This window comes from Saccopteryx leptura, chromosome 9 (assembly GCF_036850995.1).
Source record: "Saccopteryx leptura isolate mSacLep1 chromosome 9, mSacLep1_pri_phased_curated, whole genome shotgun sequence".
Classification (NCBI taxonomy): domain Eukaryota; kingdom Metazoa; phylum Chordata; class Mammalia; order Chiroptera; family Emballonuridae; genus Saccopteryx; species Saccopteryx leptura.
The window spans coordinates 49,498,286-49,516,384 of record NC_089511.1 but is presented as its reverse complement, the minus strand read 5'-3'; the positions used below and the strand labels follow the sequence as shown (position 1 = coordinate 49,516,384).

General features: G+C 42.8%; 1 protein-coding gene across 1 annotated transcript in view; it reads left to right on the top strand.

Moving 5' to 3' along the window:
• Nucleotides 1–1,315: 1,315 nt before the first annotated feature.
• PAPSS2 (3'-phosphoadenosine 5'-phosphosulfate synthase 2) overlaps nucleotides 1,316–18,099 on the top strand; it is a 79,825-nt gene continuing 63,041 nt past the window's right edge. Inside the window, 3 exon segments of the mRNA XM_066349112.1 lie at nucleotides 1,316–1,390; nucleotides 1,392–1,508; nucleotides 1,511–1,726. Coding sequence (XP_066205209.1) covers nucleotides 1,331–1,390; nucleotides 1,392–1,508; nucleotides 1,511–1,726 — 393 coding nt within the window. The 5' untranslated portion in view covers nucleotides 1,316–1,330.

Here is an 18,099-nt window from a genome sequence, read left to right as displayed (position 1 = left end):
TTTTTTTAAATGTACTAGCTCGTGTGCAATACAGAAATCCAAACCCAGTATTTGCCCTCCAGCTGCTCACAGTTGAAAGGAGTGGTGGCAGTTTACACAAAATGAGAAAAAATAAATATACTGACATTTCAACGCTGTAAAAACATGTAGGCTGCCTTCTAAGTTTTTGACTCCTGATTTATTTTCTTTCCCACCTTCCCATGGAGAAGGGCAGGCAGTGAACACGCAGATCCTCAGATGTCTGTCTGGAAATCTGGCGGTCTTTCAGAAATACAAGGAGGTATGAAGGAAAGGTTGCATCCCTCACCGCTTTAGAGCGACTTCTCCAGCCACTTCACAGAAGGCAGGCCAAGGCTGGAATGAGCAGTGTGACTCCTGTGTATTTTCCGGTTCCTTTCCCAGTACTGACCTAGTGTTATCTTTGTGGCATTGTGCAAGGAGTTAAAATACAAAGCGATGTGAGTGTGAGACCCAGTTATTGCCCTCAAGGCGCCTGTCAGTAATCACAGCTTCTTTCCACAGCTTGTCCCAGACATTTGGCTTCTTTAAGAGAGTAGTTGTCTGTCTCATGCTGTTCTCTGACAAAATCTTAGAGCCTTGCGGTCTAGTCTTAAGCCTTCTCACCTTGGGTTTCCTTTTACTCTTTCCCATGGGGTCCATGCTAGTTGCCATACACAGAAATACTATCGGAATACTTTGTGGGATGGACTGAAACAAGTTACTGGGCTACCACTGGCGGTCTTCTGGTGCTGGCCCGGCTTACTTGGTTTTGCCAGGGGCCGAGGAGCGGTTCCTCAGCTGGCCCATCTGTAACACAGGAAAGTGTTGTGAGCTCCAAAGGAGTGAATGTATATAAACCCTTAGCACCATACTACACAGGCAAGCAACGCGACTAATGATTTTATCGTCATCGATGCTGACAACTTGGCTCTGAAGCCACTCACGTGAGATATCACCTTGAGAAGATCTGAAAGCCTCAATTGCTTCATTTGTAAAATGAAGAGAATGTAAGACTCAATGTCTGGCGCGGGGGGGGGGGGGGGGGGGGGGGGGGGGAGCGTATGTGCTTTAAAGCAAAGCTCAGCAGTGTAGAGTGAGGAGCAGTCAACTGTTTCTGTTAGTACTGCAAATGAAGGCAAGCTGGGCGTCGGTGCCCGCTGAGGACCATGACAAGCCTGGCGGTTTCAAGCATCCTTGCCCTTGACTAAGTAAGCTCTCTGGTCCCAGTGGCTAGAAGGCTTCCTTGAAGAGGCGCAGGGGCAAGGCGAGAGCTGGAGGATGCTCTGGGACCCGCTGGCACAGAGAAAGAAAAGGCTGACTTTGATCCGGAATGAGCGCCTGGCCCGCAGGTCGGCCCCACGTGCTGCAAGGTCCCGACTCGGACCGACTGGAGCTGGCCGAGCCGCTCCCGCGAGCAGGGAGCTGGGCGGGACTCCGCCCAGGCGGCGGCCGGGTCCCCTGGGCTGGGCGCTGCTGGCGGAGCCGACGGGGCGGAGAGGAGCGCGGCAGGAGGAGGAGTAGGAGGAGGGGGCTGGTCAAGGGAAGTGCGACGTGTCTGCGGAGCCTTTTTATACCCCCTTCTCCGGAGTCCGGCAGCAGCTGCTGCCGCCGCCACCGCCATCTGTGCGTCTTAGCGTCTCCGCTGCCAGGGGCCGGGCTCCGAGTCCCAGCGCGCCGGGCGCTGCCGCAGCCAGCCAGCATGTCGGGGGTCAAGAAGCAGAAGACGGTAGGCTTCGAGTCGCCTGCCTCCCTCCTCCCCTCCAACCCGGGGGCGCCGAACCTCCCGGGCCACTGGATCTCACTCACCCTTCCCGGGAGGAGGCGAGCAGCCGCGGCACCGAGGCTTGGGCGCCGGGGGAGGAGGAGGCGGCGGAGGAGGAGGAGGGAGAGCAGTGCGCGGAGAAGGGAGGGCTGGAGGGGTAGGCTCCGCCAGGACTCCCGCGGCAGCCCTCGCCCGCCGGTCCCCTCTGCCCCGCGCCTGGAGGAATTACTACGCCCCTTTTAGTGGCCACGCCCTGGCTGGACATCTAAAACTTGCAGAGTAGGTCCCAAGCAATAGAAAGGACCATAGATAAGAAATTCTTCTTCCCCTAGAGCTTTTCCAGACCTGCCTTTTCTTCTGTAGGATATCCGAGCTGAGCTGACTCCGGTTCTGCTCGATCTGGTCGCTGGGTACACGTCAGCGACAGTCGTTGGAACTTTGTCCACTGACTCTCCTTGTAGTGGACTTTAATGACAGACTTTCATAGAGGAAACTGCAATTATCTAGACTTACTGGAGGAAATTGCTTTTCTACACTAGCAGAATTTAACCCTTAGCTTAATTCATCTCCCTGCTGGCATCTGGTGTTACCTCAAGTTCAGCCATGGGAGAATCCTCGCCTTGCAGTAAGATGAGGGGATTGTTTTGAGGAGGCTCAGTTTTGTCCAGAATCAATCTAAGACATCCCCTTTATGGGAAATACAGGACTTGCCAAAGACAGAAGTTCCTTTTCCACTTAGCAATAAGGGCTTCTGTAAATTTCATATCCTTAAATATGGCAGCAGTAATTACAGACTCAAGGAGCATTGTCGACAGAATTTGGACCACACCAGAGGTGGTCTGCAAGCCTTATTAAAGTCCCAACCAGCAGTCTGACTGCTGACCACTCATCTTTACCACACTGCAAGCCCCGGTGATTATGGTGGTTACTCAATGGATTGATTCTCTTAGATAAACTTGGGCTTGGCACACAGTAGATGCTCAATAAATGTTTACGACTATAAGCAGTAATGTATTATTAGTGTAATATATTAGTAATGTATAATTGTATTATTACTATGATGATGATGATTATATAATGCTTATTATTGCAATATCTTTAAGATGTGTTTGTGGTGGACCAGGGGAGAGATGAAAACACAAGAACTGAGGAACGATAGTGAAGGGGCCATGCAGGAGCTGGAAGTATATAGTCTTGAGCAGCATGGGAAAGGGAGCGGGGGCTCTGTGGTTTCAGGGGAATGACACTGAACCAGCAAAGGAGGGTTCAGGAGGGAGGTGGCATCAATTTGAAAAGGGAGACTGTCCAGGATCTATCTACCATTTATAGGAATGATTTTAAAATGGGAGAATCTCAGTATTGAAATATATTTTAAAATATTGTCAAATGAAAATCACTTACATTTTAAGCCTGTTTCATTTGATTAATTTCTGTAGAATTCTAAATGACAATCTACTGTGGCATTTAGTAGCTTTTTATGTCAGTGAAGTTTTAATGCTCCTTCCCTGCTTGCATCAAGAATTCCTTCCACTCTCCCTGGCCGGTTGGTTCAGTGGATAGAGCATCCACCCTGCGTGTAAACGCTCTGGGTTTGATCACTGGTCAGGGCACACACGAGAAGCGAACATCTGCTTCTCTTTGCCTCCCTCTCTCCCTTTCCTTTCTCTTCCTCTCTTGTCACCAGTGGCTCTGTTTGTTCGAGTGTCAGCCCCAGGTGCTGAGGATAGCTTGGTTGATTCGAGCATCAGCCCCAGACCCAGGCAGGGATGGCCAGGTGGATCCTGGTTGGGGCGCATGCAGGAGTCTGTCTCTCTATCTCTCCTCCTCTCTCTTAAAAAAAAAAAAAAAGAACTCCTTCCAGGCCTTGGCTGGGTTGCTCAGTGGATAGAGCATTGTCTGGTACAACAAGGTGGTGGATTCGATCCAGGGTCAGGACATGTGGGAGAAGCAACCAATGAGCACACGACTATATGGAACAACTAAAGTGGAACAATGAATTGATGCCTCTCTCTCTTTCCCCCTCCTTCTCCTTTTCTCTCTCTCTCTTTCTCTCAATTCAGTGGAAAAATTCAAAAACAAAAAAAATTCCTTCCAGGAACTGTCCTTCCAGGGAGCATGCTGACTCCTTTCTTCCTCCACAGGCATGTATCTCCTAACCTCTGAGAGTTCCCACGTGACTTGCAACCAGGGCAGCAGTGGGCAGCAGCCGCTTATTCCAGGCTAACCCCCTGAACCTGTCCCCAAGGCCCCCTTTCCTCTGCCTTTCCAGGAAGCCATAGCAGCCCTGCCTAAGCTCTCTCCTGTTGTTTCTCCTATCCTTCCTACACCCTTCCTTGTTTCACTGTCCCCAGTTTTAAATAAATCTACTCTCCATTAAAAAAAGAATCCCTTCCGGCCCTGGCCGGTTGGCTCAGTGGTAGAGCGTCGGCCTGGCATGCAGAAGTCCCAGGTTCGATTCCCGGCCAGGGCACACAGGAGAAGCGCCCATCTGCTTCTCCACCCCTCCCCCTCTCCTTCCTCTCTGTCTCTCTCTTCCCCTCCCGGGCACTGAGGATGGCTCTGTGGCCTCTGCCTCAGGCGCTAGAGTGGCTCTGGTCACAACAGAACGACACCCCAGAGGGGCAGAGCATTGCCCCCTGGTGGGCATGCCGGGTGGATCCCGGTCGGATGCATGCGGGAGTCTATCTGACTGCCTCCCTGTTTCCAGTTTCAGAAAAATACAAAAAAAAAAAGAAAAAAAAGAATCCCTTCCTAGTTCCAATGGCGGCACAGGGGGAGGTTGCGCAGAGGCTTTTCAAACATTAGGGATGAAGAGGCAGATGGTCTTTCCCCTTTGTGCTTCTAATTAGCAAGAACCCGTGAAGTGGAGGTTTTGAGAACAGGGCTATACAAGCTGATGGTGGGAACTGCAGTCAGTTCTCAGAGAGTGAGAAATTTGAGGGCCAGAAGGTTTGACTTTTGTATTTACACATTTTGTTTGGGGTTTTGGGGGTGTGTTCTTTAGAGGATTAAAGCAACACCTGAGATAGCTAACATTCCTTCTGAATTTTTATTTAGCCAACACAGTTATAATCCAGCTACTAGCGCAAGTTCCCAAAAGGGCCCGATAGGTACTTTTGGATAAAACAAGCAAGCTCTAAATGTGTATGAAATCTCTGAAGCTTTGAATATTAATGCAAAATGTATTCTGAAACCTTGCAGGTCAAAACAAGATCTATTCACCTATGTGACCCCTCAACTAATCAATTATTTGACACCTGAATCTCGCTGATCTAGGAAGCTATCCTATAAGTGAGGCATCATTGCATTATTTTCTGCATTGCGAACAGAGGACACACCACAGTCAGCAGTGACATCCAGTATGTGTTGAATCCCTGCTAAGGTCAATACATCTTCCCAAGGTTTTTTGCCATACTGATGAGTATAGCCTTTCAATCCAGACCACTGTAAGAAGATTAGGACATAGTTTGAGTAAGAGAAGGTAAGATGATTTTCTCATAAGCCGAGAAAAAAAAAATGTTCTTTTATAAGGGAGGGTGGCACATTCTTTCTGTGCTTGGCATCCTTACTGTGGATACCTAGGACACATACATGTCATATCCCTCCCTGCTACCCTTGACTTACCTACAACACTGGCCACCCCTATATCCCTTACACACACACACAAAAATACCTGGGAGAAGGAGGAGGCAGACTATCTCCAGAGGACTAGAAAAAAAGACCAAGTCCCAGTCCTTTCTTCTTCTTTTTCCTTTTTTAAATTTTATTTATTGATTTTACAGAGAAAGGATGGAGGCAGGGAGAGAGAAGTATGAATTCAGAGTTGCTTCACTTTAGCTCTTCATTGCTTACTTGTCATATGTGCTTTGACCAGACAAGCCCAGGGTTTCAAACCAAGGACCTCAGTGTCCCAGGTCAACATTCCATCCATTGCTCTGGTCTTTTCTTCTTGCATCATTTTCTGGATTTCAAAGCTGACATTTATTATGTCCTGAAGACAACCAATCTAAAAATGTCAGCTAAGGTACTAAAATCTTTTGCAAAGGATCAAGCAAGCCAATGGTTGGGAAGGAGTGAAGGGGGGTATTGAAAGCGTGAAACTCTTCACACACGTCAGATTGTCTACCTATTTGAAGATGCTGCCTAAGGCAAAGAATTTCCTGATGAATAACCACTGCAAGAAAGAAGAAACAAGTATTTCCTAGCAGGCATCCCCAAACTACGGCCCCGTGGGCCGCATGAGGCCCCCTGAGGCCATTTATCCGCCCCCCCCCCCCGCCCCACTTCTGGAAAGGGCACCTCTTTCATTGGTGGTCAGTGAGAGGAGCACTGTATGTGGCGGCCCTCCAACAGTCTGAGGGACAGTGAACTGGCCCTCTGTGTAAAAAGTTTGGGGACCCCTGTAAGAGGCCAGGGACTCAGCCCCACTATGTCACTTCATCCCCACAGCAGCCGTCATGCAGAAAACTGAGCCTCATCTTTAGGGGAGGAGAAATGACAAAAGCCAGGCAGAATTTGAATTCAGGCCTGTCCCACTTTGAGAACAAAATGGGGGTAACAGTGACTTACCCCTTACAATTGTGAGGAGTAAGTAACTCTAAAAAAATATCTTGCAGTTTCAGGCCCAGAGTAAGCAACTATTGTTGTTATTATTACACCATACTGTTGTGGTTTGGCAAACAAGGAGAAGGAAGCAGAAATCATATCATTCCAAAGGCTCAGTAAATGACAGCCACTAGAATATTTCCATAATATATAATAAGAGCAATATTTTGGACTAAATTCTTTCCACCTGTGCCTTCAGCTATTTCCAGATCTACCTTAAAAGTAATGTCCAATTCATGCTATTCTTCTAAGATCATCTGTTTGGACTTTTATAGTCAAGGATAAATGTTTTTAACTTTGAGTTTCATGCCTCTGAGATAGTTTTCTTGGTCTTTCATAACTTTTCTGTGAAAGCATGTGGCTCTGTGGTTTGATTAGCAGATAACTAGGCTTATCTAGATAACTCAAACATGACTGAGCCTGGAAAAGGAATCTATGATGTCAATCTTAGTCTTTAGAAATTACTGCTTATTTCACATTCTATCATTAAATAGTAATGGACACTCATCGGTCCTTCTGTTTGGAAGCCTTAGGTAAACACAGAAATTAAAGGTAAATAAACATAAATATAATGACAACTCATCTAACCTTTCATCCCCTGGGTGATTTATTCATATGACATCTGAAATTGTTTATATGCCCAGCAACCTGGCACTGAGCCTGGCACAGGGTGGGTGCTCAATAAATATTTGTGGCATAAATGGCTACAGAATTCATTAAAGAATTAATTTGCTTTTAACATCTAGATTCTTTTTTGATTTCTTCCCCCCTCCTCTCTTATCTGTTCTTGTGGACTTGCTTATTTTTGCCTGGGTATTTGTCACTACCACTGAAAAACTACTTTCAGGGATTCTTTGAGGTTTAGGATGAATGGCCTTTTTTGTCCCTCAGAGGTGCCTGGTGGCAGTACTAACCTGGGACCACTTTAACCTAAATTTACCACTCAAAGCTTTTTTAGACCACCCAGGTGATGTGCATTTCAGTTGCAATTTTGTACACCAGGGTCAGCCTGTACATACATCTTCCAGGGACCCCATAGCCCTACGTATAATCTCAAGACTCAGGCAATTGTCCTAGTAATTGCCTGAGGGGGAGGTAGCTTTATTTTGGTTCACTTTTATTTTTAGGGTGTGACTCTTAAGGAGCCTCAGCTTAATGTTAAGGGAGGTGGTTTTTTTTATTCGCCCCACTTGGGTGAGTTCCGGGCTCTGATTTGTTTCCCCTCACCAGCGAGACTGTCAGAATTAGTTCAGATCCGCCCCTCTCAGGATCAAAGGGCCTCCCCGCTTGCTTGCCTCTTAAGCTCCCCCTTTCCTGCAGATTTTGGCCTGGCAGTTTCTTATTGTCTTGTCAGCTTTTCGATGTCTTTAATGAGATTATTTTATATTATAAGCAACTATTTTCTATTTGTTTTCATGGAAGGATTGGTGTGAATAACCTCCTAGACCAGGGGTTGGGAACCTATGGCTCGTGAGCCAGATGTGGCTTTTTTGATGGCTGCATCTGGCTCGCAGACAAATCTTTAATAAAAAAATAATAATAATGTTAAAAATATAAAACAGTCTCATGTAATACAATCCATTCATTTCCTACCGCTCATGTTCATGGTTGCGGGTGGCTGAAGCCAATCACAGCTGTCCTCCAGATCAACACCAAATTTTTATTGGATAATGTATAACGTACACGGGTCGTTGTATGGCTCTCACAGAATTACATTTTAAATATGTGGCATTCACGGCTCTCTCAGCCAAAAAGTTTCCCGACCCCTGTCCTAGACCATGATTGCTGGAAACAAAAATCTCTTCTCGATTTCAAGGTACTATTATCAATGCTTCATACCATACCTATGTCATTTTTTTTTTAAGATTTTTTTTCCATTTTTTTTATTCATTTTTTTTTTTTTTAGAAAGGAGAGAGAGGGAGAGAGAGAGAGAGGAGAGAGAGACAGAGAGAGAGAGAGAGAGAGAGAGAAGGGGGGAGGAGCAGAAAGCATCAACTCCCATATGTGCCTTGACCAGGCAAGCCTAGGGTTTTGAACCGGCAACCTCAGCATTTCCAGGTTGACGTTTTATCCACTGCGCCACCACAGGTCAGGCCCTATGTCACTTTTATTAAGGGAGCACTTGAAGAACAGGTAAATTTAAGTCACATATATTTAATTTGATCTTTTTTCCCCCCTACAAAGTTGCTAAGGCCTGGGGAAGGGGATGCTCACCTTGTCTTGGTGGCCTTTGCCTACGCAGGCGTCCCTAGAGATGTTGATTGTCTTGTCTCATCCGTAGTGTTGGTCCAGTACAAGCACATTCCTGTCTGAAGCCCCTTCAGTTTCAGCACCTCTCCTTACTTCTTTCATGCTCTCTCAGAAGACTCCACAGTCACTGTGCTGCTCCAGCACTGCTCTGGGGGGAACTCAGTGTGGCTTGATACTTCCTGCATACTCCCAGCATACTGCTGTCTGCTGTAACCGTGCTGGGATTTTTTTTTAGGGACTCTGCGAGCTGCGGGAGTCTAATGCCTCCTTTCCTGTGGGGTCCATTTGAGATCTGAAGCACACCAGTGCCCCCTGTTTTCAGAACCCCCCAAATTTATTTGGCCCCTCTCCCCTCAAGGTCAGCACCAGATGCAGGAGCAATCCCTTTCTCAGACTCACACTGGTGTCTAAGCTACCTTTGTTTCTCTTCTGATAAAGATTAAATAAAGCTTTCATGAAAGTTAATTGGTTGATCATAAACATGAGATTTGTTGAAAATTTGGCCTTTATTTTCTTCTCTCCTGCCTTTATGACTACAAAATAATTTTTAAAATTTAGAATAAATTGGTGCACAGGATGATAATATTTTTTCTCTCTGCAAAAGACAAATGGTATATAAAATGATTTCCATTAGTTGTCTGGTGTGACTTCCTCTAAAATCTTATCAGCAGCACTTTCTGCATTTCCAAATTACTCCTGAAGTTGATTTTGCTATAACTGATACTGTGGAAACACAACTGATACTGTGGTAACATACAAATGACAAGCTCAGTCTGGTGAGAACCAAATAGTAAATGTTGGAAATAAAAGTATATATAGCCTATAATCTGTTATAAAGCTTTTCTAAAATTGTTACATAAATATATCAAAAAACTACATCATTTAAAAATGATCATTTCTATGCTAAGTTGATTTTTGCTTTCAATGTCTAGTTAACATATACTTTATAAGTTTTGTTATTAAAAATATTATTTTTTACCCACTAAACCTCTACATCCACTCTAATATTACTATAATTACTTTTTTCTTTTTAATTTATGCTCCATGTGTGCTTTAAAAAATCATTTGCAGACTTTATTTAGCAAGTTAAACTGCCTACAATCAAGTCAGAGGTTTATCCCTGTTACCTTATTCATCTATATCTTTCCCCAGTCGTTATTTATTTATGGATAATTCATACCTTCCCAACTTCTAGTAAAATCAGCAACTGGAAACATTGGTGATTATTTTTATTTGCATCTTTTTTCTACTGCTAAAAATCTGAATTAACTTTTTGGTCCTCTGCTGGTGGTCCCATTGTATATTATTTTGTTTTCCTAAAGTCTCTAAAATCCTTTACCTTTTAATTTCTGTCAGATCTCACTTATGTGTTTGTTCACTTCATCTACTCAACATATATTTATTGAATGACCCAACCAGGAATTGTGCTTGCCATAATTGACTATAGCTACTAAAGCCTTATATTCTTTAATTATAGTTTTTTAGTTCTTTCAAACTGTGTCTTTTGTCTTTTTTTTTTTAAGCAAGAGAGAGAAGTGGGGGACAGACAGGGACAGACAGACAAGAAGGGAGAGAGATAAGAAATATCAACTCATAGTTGTCCCACCTTAGTTGTTCATTGATTGCTTTCTCATACGTGCCTTGACTGGGGGGGCTCTTGCACGAAGTCAGTGACCCCTTGCTCAAACCAGTGATCTTGGGCTCAAGCCAGTGACCTTTGGGCTCAAGCCAGCGACCGTGGGGTCATAGCTATGATCCCATGCTCAAGCCAGCGACCTTGTGCTCAAGCTTGCAACCTAGCACTCAAGCCAGCTACCTGAGCTCAAGCTGGTGAGCCCACACTCAAGCCAGATGAGTCTGTGCTTACGCCAGCAACCTTGGGGTTTTGAGCCTAGATCAGGGGTCGGGAACCTATGGTTTGCGAGCCAGATATGACTCTTCTGATGGCTGCATCTGGCTTGCAGACAAATCTTTAATAAAAAAAATAATAACGTTAAAAATATAAAACATTCTAATGTATTACAATCCATTTATTTCCTACCACTCATGTTCATGGTTGCTGGTGGCTGGAGCCAATCACACCTGTCCTCTGGGACAACACCAAATTTTTATTGGATAATGCATAACATACATGGGTCGTTGTATGGCTCTCACAGAATTACATGTTAAAATATGTGGCGTTCATGGCTCTCTCAGGCAAAAAGGTTCCCAACCCCTGGCCTAGATCCTCAGCGTCCCAGGCCAGGGCTCACTGCACTGCGCCACTACTTTTTCTAATTGCAGCATCTCACCCAAAACCTCGATAGTCTTTCAGTTCTGCCCAGTCAGTTTTACAGTGGCCTTGACCCCAAGTAATAAAATTGATTTGTTATGCATTTCTTATCTACTAAGTTAAAATTTTAAATTATTTATTTTTTATTCAGGCTGTTCCCACTTTAAAAATATTTTTTTAGCATATAATTTCTGGAAGGAACATGAAGCTCATCTTCAGGCCCTTTATATTACAGCTGATACACAGCATTTAAGAGCTTTGCTAAAGCTCAGGGCCATGCCGGCTAGGTTGGTGACACTACCGCTAAACCAGGGCTCTGATCGCCTAGCTGCACTCCCAGCATTTCCCTCTCTACCACACACCCTCTGAAAGTAGTTCTACCCATTTTCTACTATGCTTTCTAGTTTGCTTCCTCTTTTCTTTTATTAGGAAATATTTCCCATAAACTAAAAACTTCAAATAAAAAAACAAAAACACTTCCAAGTTAGTTATCAATGAGTCATGATGACACCCGATTTAGCTTTAGCATTTTGTTTTGACATTCTGGAGATAGAATATACAGACCAAAGAACAGTGTGTGAGAAACGTACCATTAACATTCTGAAATATTTTGTGATTGCCTAGCCTGCTTCTTCAAAAATTCAGCCCCCATCCCCAGCCTCACTCATTCTTCCTTAAGCTTTCTCAAACAATTTAATCATTTTATCAAAAAACAAGATGCCTGTGATTACAGAATATGCAATACAGATAAAACTATATTAGGTGAAAGTTAGACCAAGTCCAGTTGCACACTAAAGCCTCTCAGTTCTTGTTGTAAGTCTCAGAATTTACAGTTTATCTCTAAATTCAACCATTTCTATTGTTTTCTAAGTACCATAAAGCCAATTACAATACCTATGTGGTCCTGCCAGGTAAATCTACCTAAATTGCTGAGTCCCTAAAACAGAGTTTTTTTCTGAACTATATGCGTAATTACCGTTCTTGGCCCATTGGGTACAACTTTTTGAGTAGTTGCTAAAATTACTTTTTAAATCTGCATTCTTATGTTTAAGTTAGCCATATGAAAAAGAAGAGATCTAATAAGAACTATACATTAATATTTCAACTATGAATTTGCATATTTATCAGGATTTTTGAGTTTTAGAGTATGTTTTGTCAGAAAATTCCTACTCTGTTGTGACTTATTACCAGCACTGAGCACTTATTATGTGGCAGGCGCTGTTCCAGGGTTTCCTGTGCATTTACTCATTTACTAGTCACCATCTTATGAAGCCAGTTTGTGAACTCAGAAGGGAACTCATTTAAATAAAATGTCTGTAGAGAGTTACCCACGGAAGTTAAAATTGTATCAGCTTCTCTGTGGTTAATAAGTTGTTTATTTCATAGAGGGAATGGGACTCAATGCCAAGTAGCAAACACAGCTGGATTAGGTAACTAGTAAAGTATTACCACTTCATTTGTAAAATATTTTGGCAGCTGCCTACTGCTAATATATCTCAAGATAATAATAATGAATTCCATTTAGGGACATTACCCTGCACTTTAAAAAAAAAAGAGTAAATGGCATACACTAGCAAATACATGTCACCCTCATCACACACATTTCATTCTTAAGGTGACATAAAGTATGTAATTGGAAAATAAATTTTCTTTGTTCTCAGACTCCACAAGTATGGGTAATTATTTAGCCTTGCTACCATGTCAGTACTCAGCAATGTGATTGAAATGATTTGTTTCCACTAAAGCTGCTAATACTTGAGCAAAGGAGTTTTTTTATTTATACTTTTAGACAATTAAATTTGACAGGGTGACATTGGTCAACCAGAGCACATACTGGAGCAAAGTTTTAACTATGATTTGTAGATGATAAAAGGAAACCTGGCCACCAATGTATTTTTCACACAATAAAAATTTGACCCGACTGGAAGTCAAAGCTTCAGGATGCTGGCAAATGGACCATTCTTCCCTTTCATTGGGGTCCAATGAGGCATGCCTAGAAACTGTAAGATTGTAAAAGGCACTTTCCATGATGTTTGGAAGAAATGTTTTGGGGAGTTGTCTCATTCTATCACCATAGATCAGGAAGTCTACATTTTCAGCAATCCTGGGTTGTAGCCTCAGTGTTAGGAACCTGGATTCCAACTCTGGAGTGAACATTGTGTAAGAGGCTGGAGCCCATGCTTGTGTGAAGGAGCATGTCATTGGTTGGATGTAATTGTAGAGCATGAGACTGAAGTCCTTTACTTGACGGGTTACGTTATTTAAATGCAGGGAGGAGTGTTGAAAGTATATCATTTAATCACAGAATTCATGTCTTCGCAGTGCAAGATACCTTGGAAACAAAATAATGTCAAAGGATATGTTGTCTTGGCACAGTTAGCCACAATGACTAAATAGAAAAATCTGGGTTATCGTAAATACCTGCTTTCCTCCATTTTCTTCTCGGTGTTGAGGCTGTTATTTAATAAGCCTTTTAAACATCACACTACGATATTAATTCTTGATGACATTATAAATCTGCCTTGATGTTCAGGAAGGTACCTTGCTGATCCAACTGGGCTCCCTAAACAAGGGAAAGGAACAAGCATTTATTCCAACTTTCCATACAATGTCTAATCTCATCCTCACAATAACCTATGAAGTTGTTGATATTCTCATCTTGTAGTTGAGAACTATGAGGCTTATTGAGGTTAGATAACCTGAGTAAGTGGCAGAGTTGGAATTGACTACTTCCTAAGAGTGAATGTATGTTTTCCATCATTCTTTTTCTTCCGTTAATGTAACAGATAGAATTGATATGAAGACTGTCACAATGAAGATTATTCTGATCATTTAAATATATATTTAAATTTTATCTTTGTGGAAGCAGATTAATGCAGTCGAGAGTCTAAAAAGATGATCTGGTTGCTTTGAAAGTGATTTTCCTCAGGGCCCTTTTGGAATGTTGTGTAATCTTTAGAAGACGTGGACTTGAGCAAATGCTGTTAAAAGGCAATAAATGTTAGTTTGGATGAGGCTCTGTGGCCAGTTTTAGAAACAGTAGTGTTTGGAATCGAACCCAACATTTCACCTTAATAATACAAAGCTTCAGTGTTCTTGTGGATGAATGCATGCACTCAAGAATAAGTGTTCTTAAAAATAATTGCAGTGACTTACATGTAACTCTAGACCTTGTCTTGTTCATTATGCGAGCGCTGCACAGTCGAGCATTCATGAGTCACAAGTTCCCAAAGACCCACAAGCTACAGGCCTGTTCTCTGTATGTACTAGAGGTTTCTCTGGCGTTTACACAGCTCAGTACAGAATTTTAATCTTTCATGGTTCAAGAAGCTTGTGTCACCTACAGCCTGATTAGTGGAACCAATTGTAAAAGTGTAAGAAAATACACAAAGGTAACAAAATACAGCACCTAGTGGGTATTCCGATTCTTCCAGGGCTGGTGTCGGAAGTGTGGCTAAGACCTGCATTGAACAATAGAATTGTATGGTAGAGCATCTTCTGAATGTAGTTATCCATTTCTAGGAGACTTGATTTGATATGTGTTGTGTTTCCTTGAGGGTAATCGCCACCTCACTGAATTATAGCAGGGTTCCTCTGGGTATGTACAAATACAATACTATTTTTTCATCATGCTCATCAAAGCTTATTCATAAATTCTTCTTAATTATCCTTGCAGCTCCCCAGTATGGATAGTTGTAAGTGCTATAAATCATAGATAAGTGCACTAAAATTAGGAGAAATAAATTTTCTTGTGAGCTAATGTAATAGTAGAGGCAACCCCAGTTTGCCCGTTTCAGTGGCCTGGTACTTGGTTTTGTCTTAGAACAGACAGAAAAGCAGGGAGATTTGAATGATGTTTGGAATGAAGGGTTTATTATTGGGATTATATCAAATTAATTGTGTGCTGCAAAACACAATATGGCTTCATTTCCATTGGAAGATCTAGTATTGTAAATGCTATAACACATGGATCAAGTGATTCAGCTAATTATACATATATTTGTATCCTTCTAAAAAAAGAGTATGAGCTCTGAAATGGAAAAAGCTGTACTTTCAAATTTTTCTCTTTTTTTGTGAGTGTACATTTATTTTAATGAGGAGACAGAACTAAACCATTTCCTTGCTGCTAATTCATCCTGATTACCTTCTAATTTCCATGGAACATAAAAATTCTGAAGCCATATTTGTCTTCATGATCTCATCCTGGTTGGTTTTGTGTATAGTTGCATATAAATGTAGAAATAGTAATTACCGCCTGACCTGTGGTGGCGCAGTGGATAAAGCATTGACCTGGAACTCTGAGGTCGCTGATTCGAAACCCTGGGCTTGCCCGGTCAAGGCACATATGAGAGTTGATGCTTCCTGCTCCTCACCCCCTTCTCTCTCTCTCCCTCTCTCTCTCTCCCCCTTCCCCAGCCTCTCTAAAATGAATAAATTAAATTAAATAAAACAAAATGAAGAAATAGTATTACCATACAGAGTTGGTAATATAGACAGAGCTTGAGGGAAGACAAGAATACCCGAGTCAAGGAGATCTGAGGGCAACTCGATCCCTAGACCAGCGGTTAGATTATGTGCCATGGGCCCAATCCAGCCCCCTGCTTGTTTTGGTATGGCCTGTAAGCTACAAATGGTTTATATATATATATTTTAAATAGTTAGGTTTAAAAAAAATCAAAGGAATAATTATATTTGATGACTTGTGAAAAATATAGAAAATTCAAATTTCAGTATCTAGAAATAAAGCTTATGGGGATAGAGCCACGCTCATGCATTTACACCTATCTATGACTGCTTTCACAGCAGAGCGTTTGCAGTAGACCTTCTGGCCTAGAAAGCTGGGAATATTTACTATCTGACTCTTAAGAAAAGGTGGCCACCTCCTTCTGTTGACAGTGGCAGGTCAGTGTTCAGTTCTGAGTTACTTAGACCAATGTCCTGTCAGCATGTCACCCACATTTGAATTCAGAAGAGCTAATTTTACCTCATGAGCCCCCATTGAATTGTGTTTGGTGTATTGCCATTGTTAATTAAAACACATAAAAAAAAGTGTTATGGAACTCACTGTTATATCTCCTGTAATGATATTATTGAGGGTATTGTTCATTAACTACAACACATGATTTTCCCTCCATGGAAAAAATTCCTATCTGGTCTTTGAGCCAGAGGGTTATATTTTTCTGAGTTTGGGGGTTTTTTTTGGGGGGGGGGGTTAGGGTTTTTTTGTTTTTTTTTGTATTTTTCTGAAGCTGGAAACGGGGAGAGACAGTCAGACAGACTCCCGCATGCACCCGACTAGGATCCACCTCGCACGCCCACCAGGGGCGACGCTCTGCCCACCAGGGGGCGATGCTCTGCCCCTCCGGGGCATCGCTCTGCCGCGACCAGAGCCACTCTAGCACCTGGGGCAGAGGCCAAGGAGCCATCCCCAGCGCCCGGGCCATCTTTGCTCCAATGGAGCCTTGGCTGCGGGAGGGGAAGAGAGAGACAGAGAGGAAGGAGTGGGGGTGGAGAAGCAAATGGGCGCTTCTCCTATGTGCCCTGGCCGGGAATCAAACCCGGGTCCCCCCCCGCACGCCAGGCCGACGCTCTACTGCTGAGCCAACCAGCCAGGGCCGGGTTTTTGTTTTGTTTTGTTTTTTTTGTTTGTTTGTTTGTTTTAGAGAGAGAGAGAGAGGGACAGGCAGGGGCAGACAGACAGGAAGGGCTCCAAGGGGATCTTAATTCAAAAAGGGTAAGAGAGAGAGCAGGCTGACAGCTGTTGGGAGAGGGGCTGGGGGAAGTGAGGGATTGAGCAAGAAAGGACAAAAAAGAAAGAGAGAAAAAAAGAAAACACTTATGGACACGGGAACAGTGTGGTGATTGCCAGGGTGGGGGTTTGGGGAGATAGATGATGGATACCTTTAGGGGGGATAAATGGTGATGGATAAAGACTCGACTCGAGGGGTGAACACAGTAAGATGTAGTACAGAGATGTGTTTTGGAATTGCACACCTGAAACCTGTATAATGATGTTAACCAGTGTCAATTCAATTGACACTGATGTTAACCTAGTAAATTCAATTAAGAAAAAAAAGAGCAGGAAACCTTTATGCGTGGGTGCACCCACACACGCACACACACAGTGTTTATATGTGGTTTCAGAGGGTTCGCAGACCCCTCTACAAGGCCCATGTCGAATATCTACAGTTCAAGCACTCGTGCCTTCTTGGCTAAAATTCAGGATAGCAGGACTCATGAGGGAGGGGTTTTGCGTTGTTTTATTTTATTAAGGCCCCCTTCAAATTAATTACCTTTAGGAGTCGACCTACAATGCCTTCTTAGTTTTATTATTGGTTTGGGCTGTCATGAATAAGTATTTATCTCTTTCTCCCATAAAACAGGAAGTGTGTATGTTTTTATAAAATAGTTCTCTTGGCTTTTGCCATAGCCACTCTTGATATTTTTAAGTGAGAAATTTAAAAACTTTTGCTTTTACACCTTTGATTTTTATAGTTTGTTTTAGAGATTTCCATCTTTGAATTTTCAGAGCTTGGTATGTACATATCTTATAAATTTGGAATTGGGTAAAGAATGCAAATGCCACCAAAGATTTAATGATATGATACCTTACATGTTGTTCTGTGCCATGCATGGTTTTGTTGTTGTTGTTTTTATTAATCAAACGTATTTATTGTCCATGTGTAGGGAAGCCAAGGCTCATTTGAGAATGTCATTCTCTCCTAATATGTATGTGTTGTGAGTCACTAGTTGGGATTCTCCTTATACCTATGTGGGTACTATGGGTTTTTGTATTCCATACATCACACAGATTCTGAATGCTTCCCTTAATCTACTGAGCTCTCAGTAGGACCTAGAGATTATCGAGCCTCATTTTCCTCAACCTTGTTAAGTATCACAAAATATCGATGCGTAGGTCCCATTTCCAGAGAATCTGACTGAATTGGTCTGTGTTGGCTTCTTTGAAAGCTGGCTAGAAGGTGCCTCTGTTCAGTGTGGCTTGAGAACCACGGCCTAGTCAGTTCCTTCACTGTACAAACTGCAGCACTGTGACATGCCCTAGGCCTGCCAGCCAGCTAGTAACAGATGGGATGCTATTTGTCCTTTTCAAGTTTTTTTTTTTCTTCCAAAAATGTTAGGCCATTTAGTAGCTAATGCAGACTTTCATGATTGCTGCATTCCTCATGGAATATTTAAATTTAAATATTC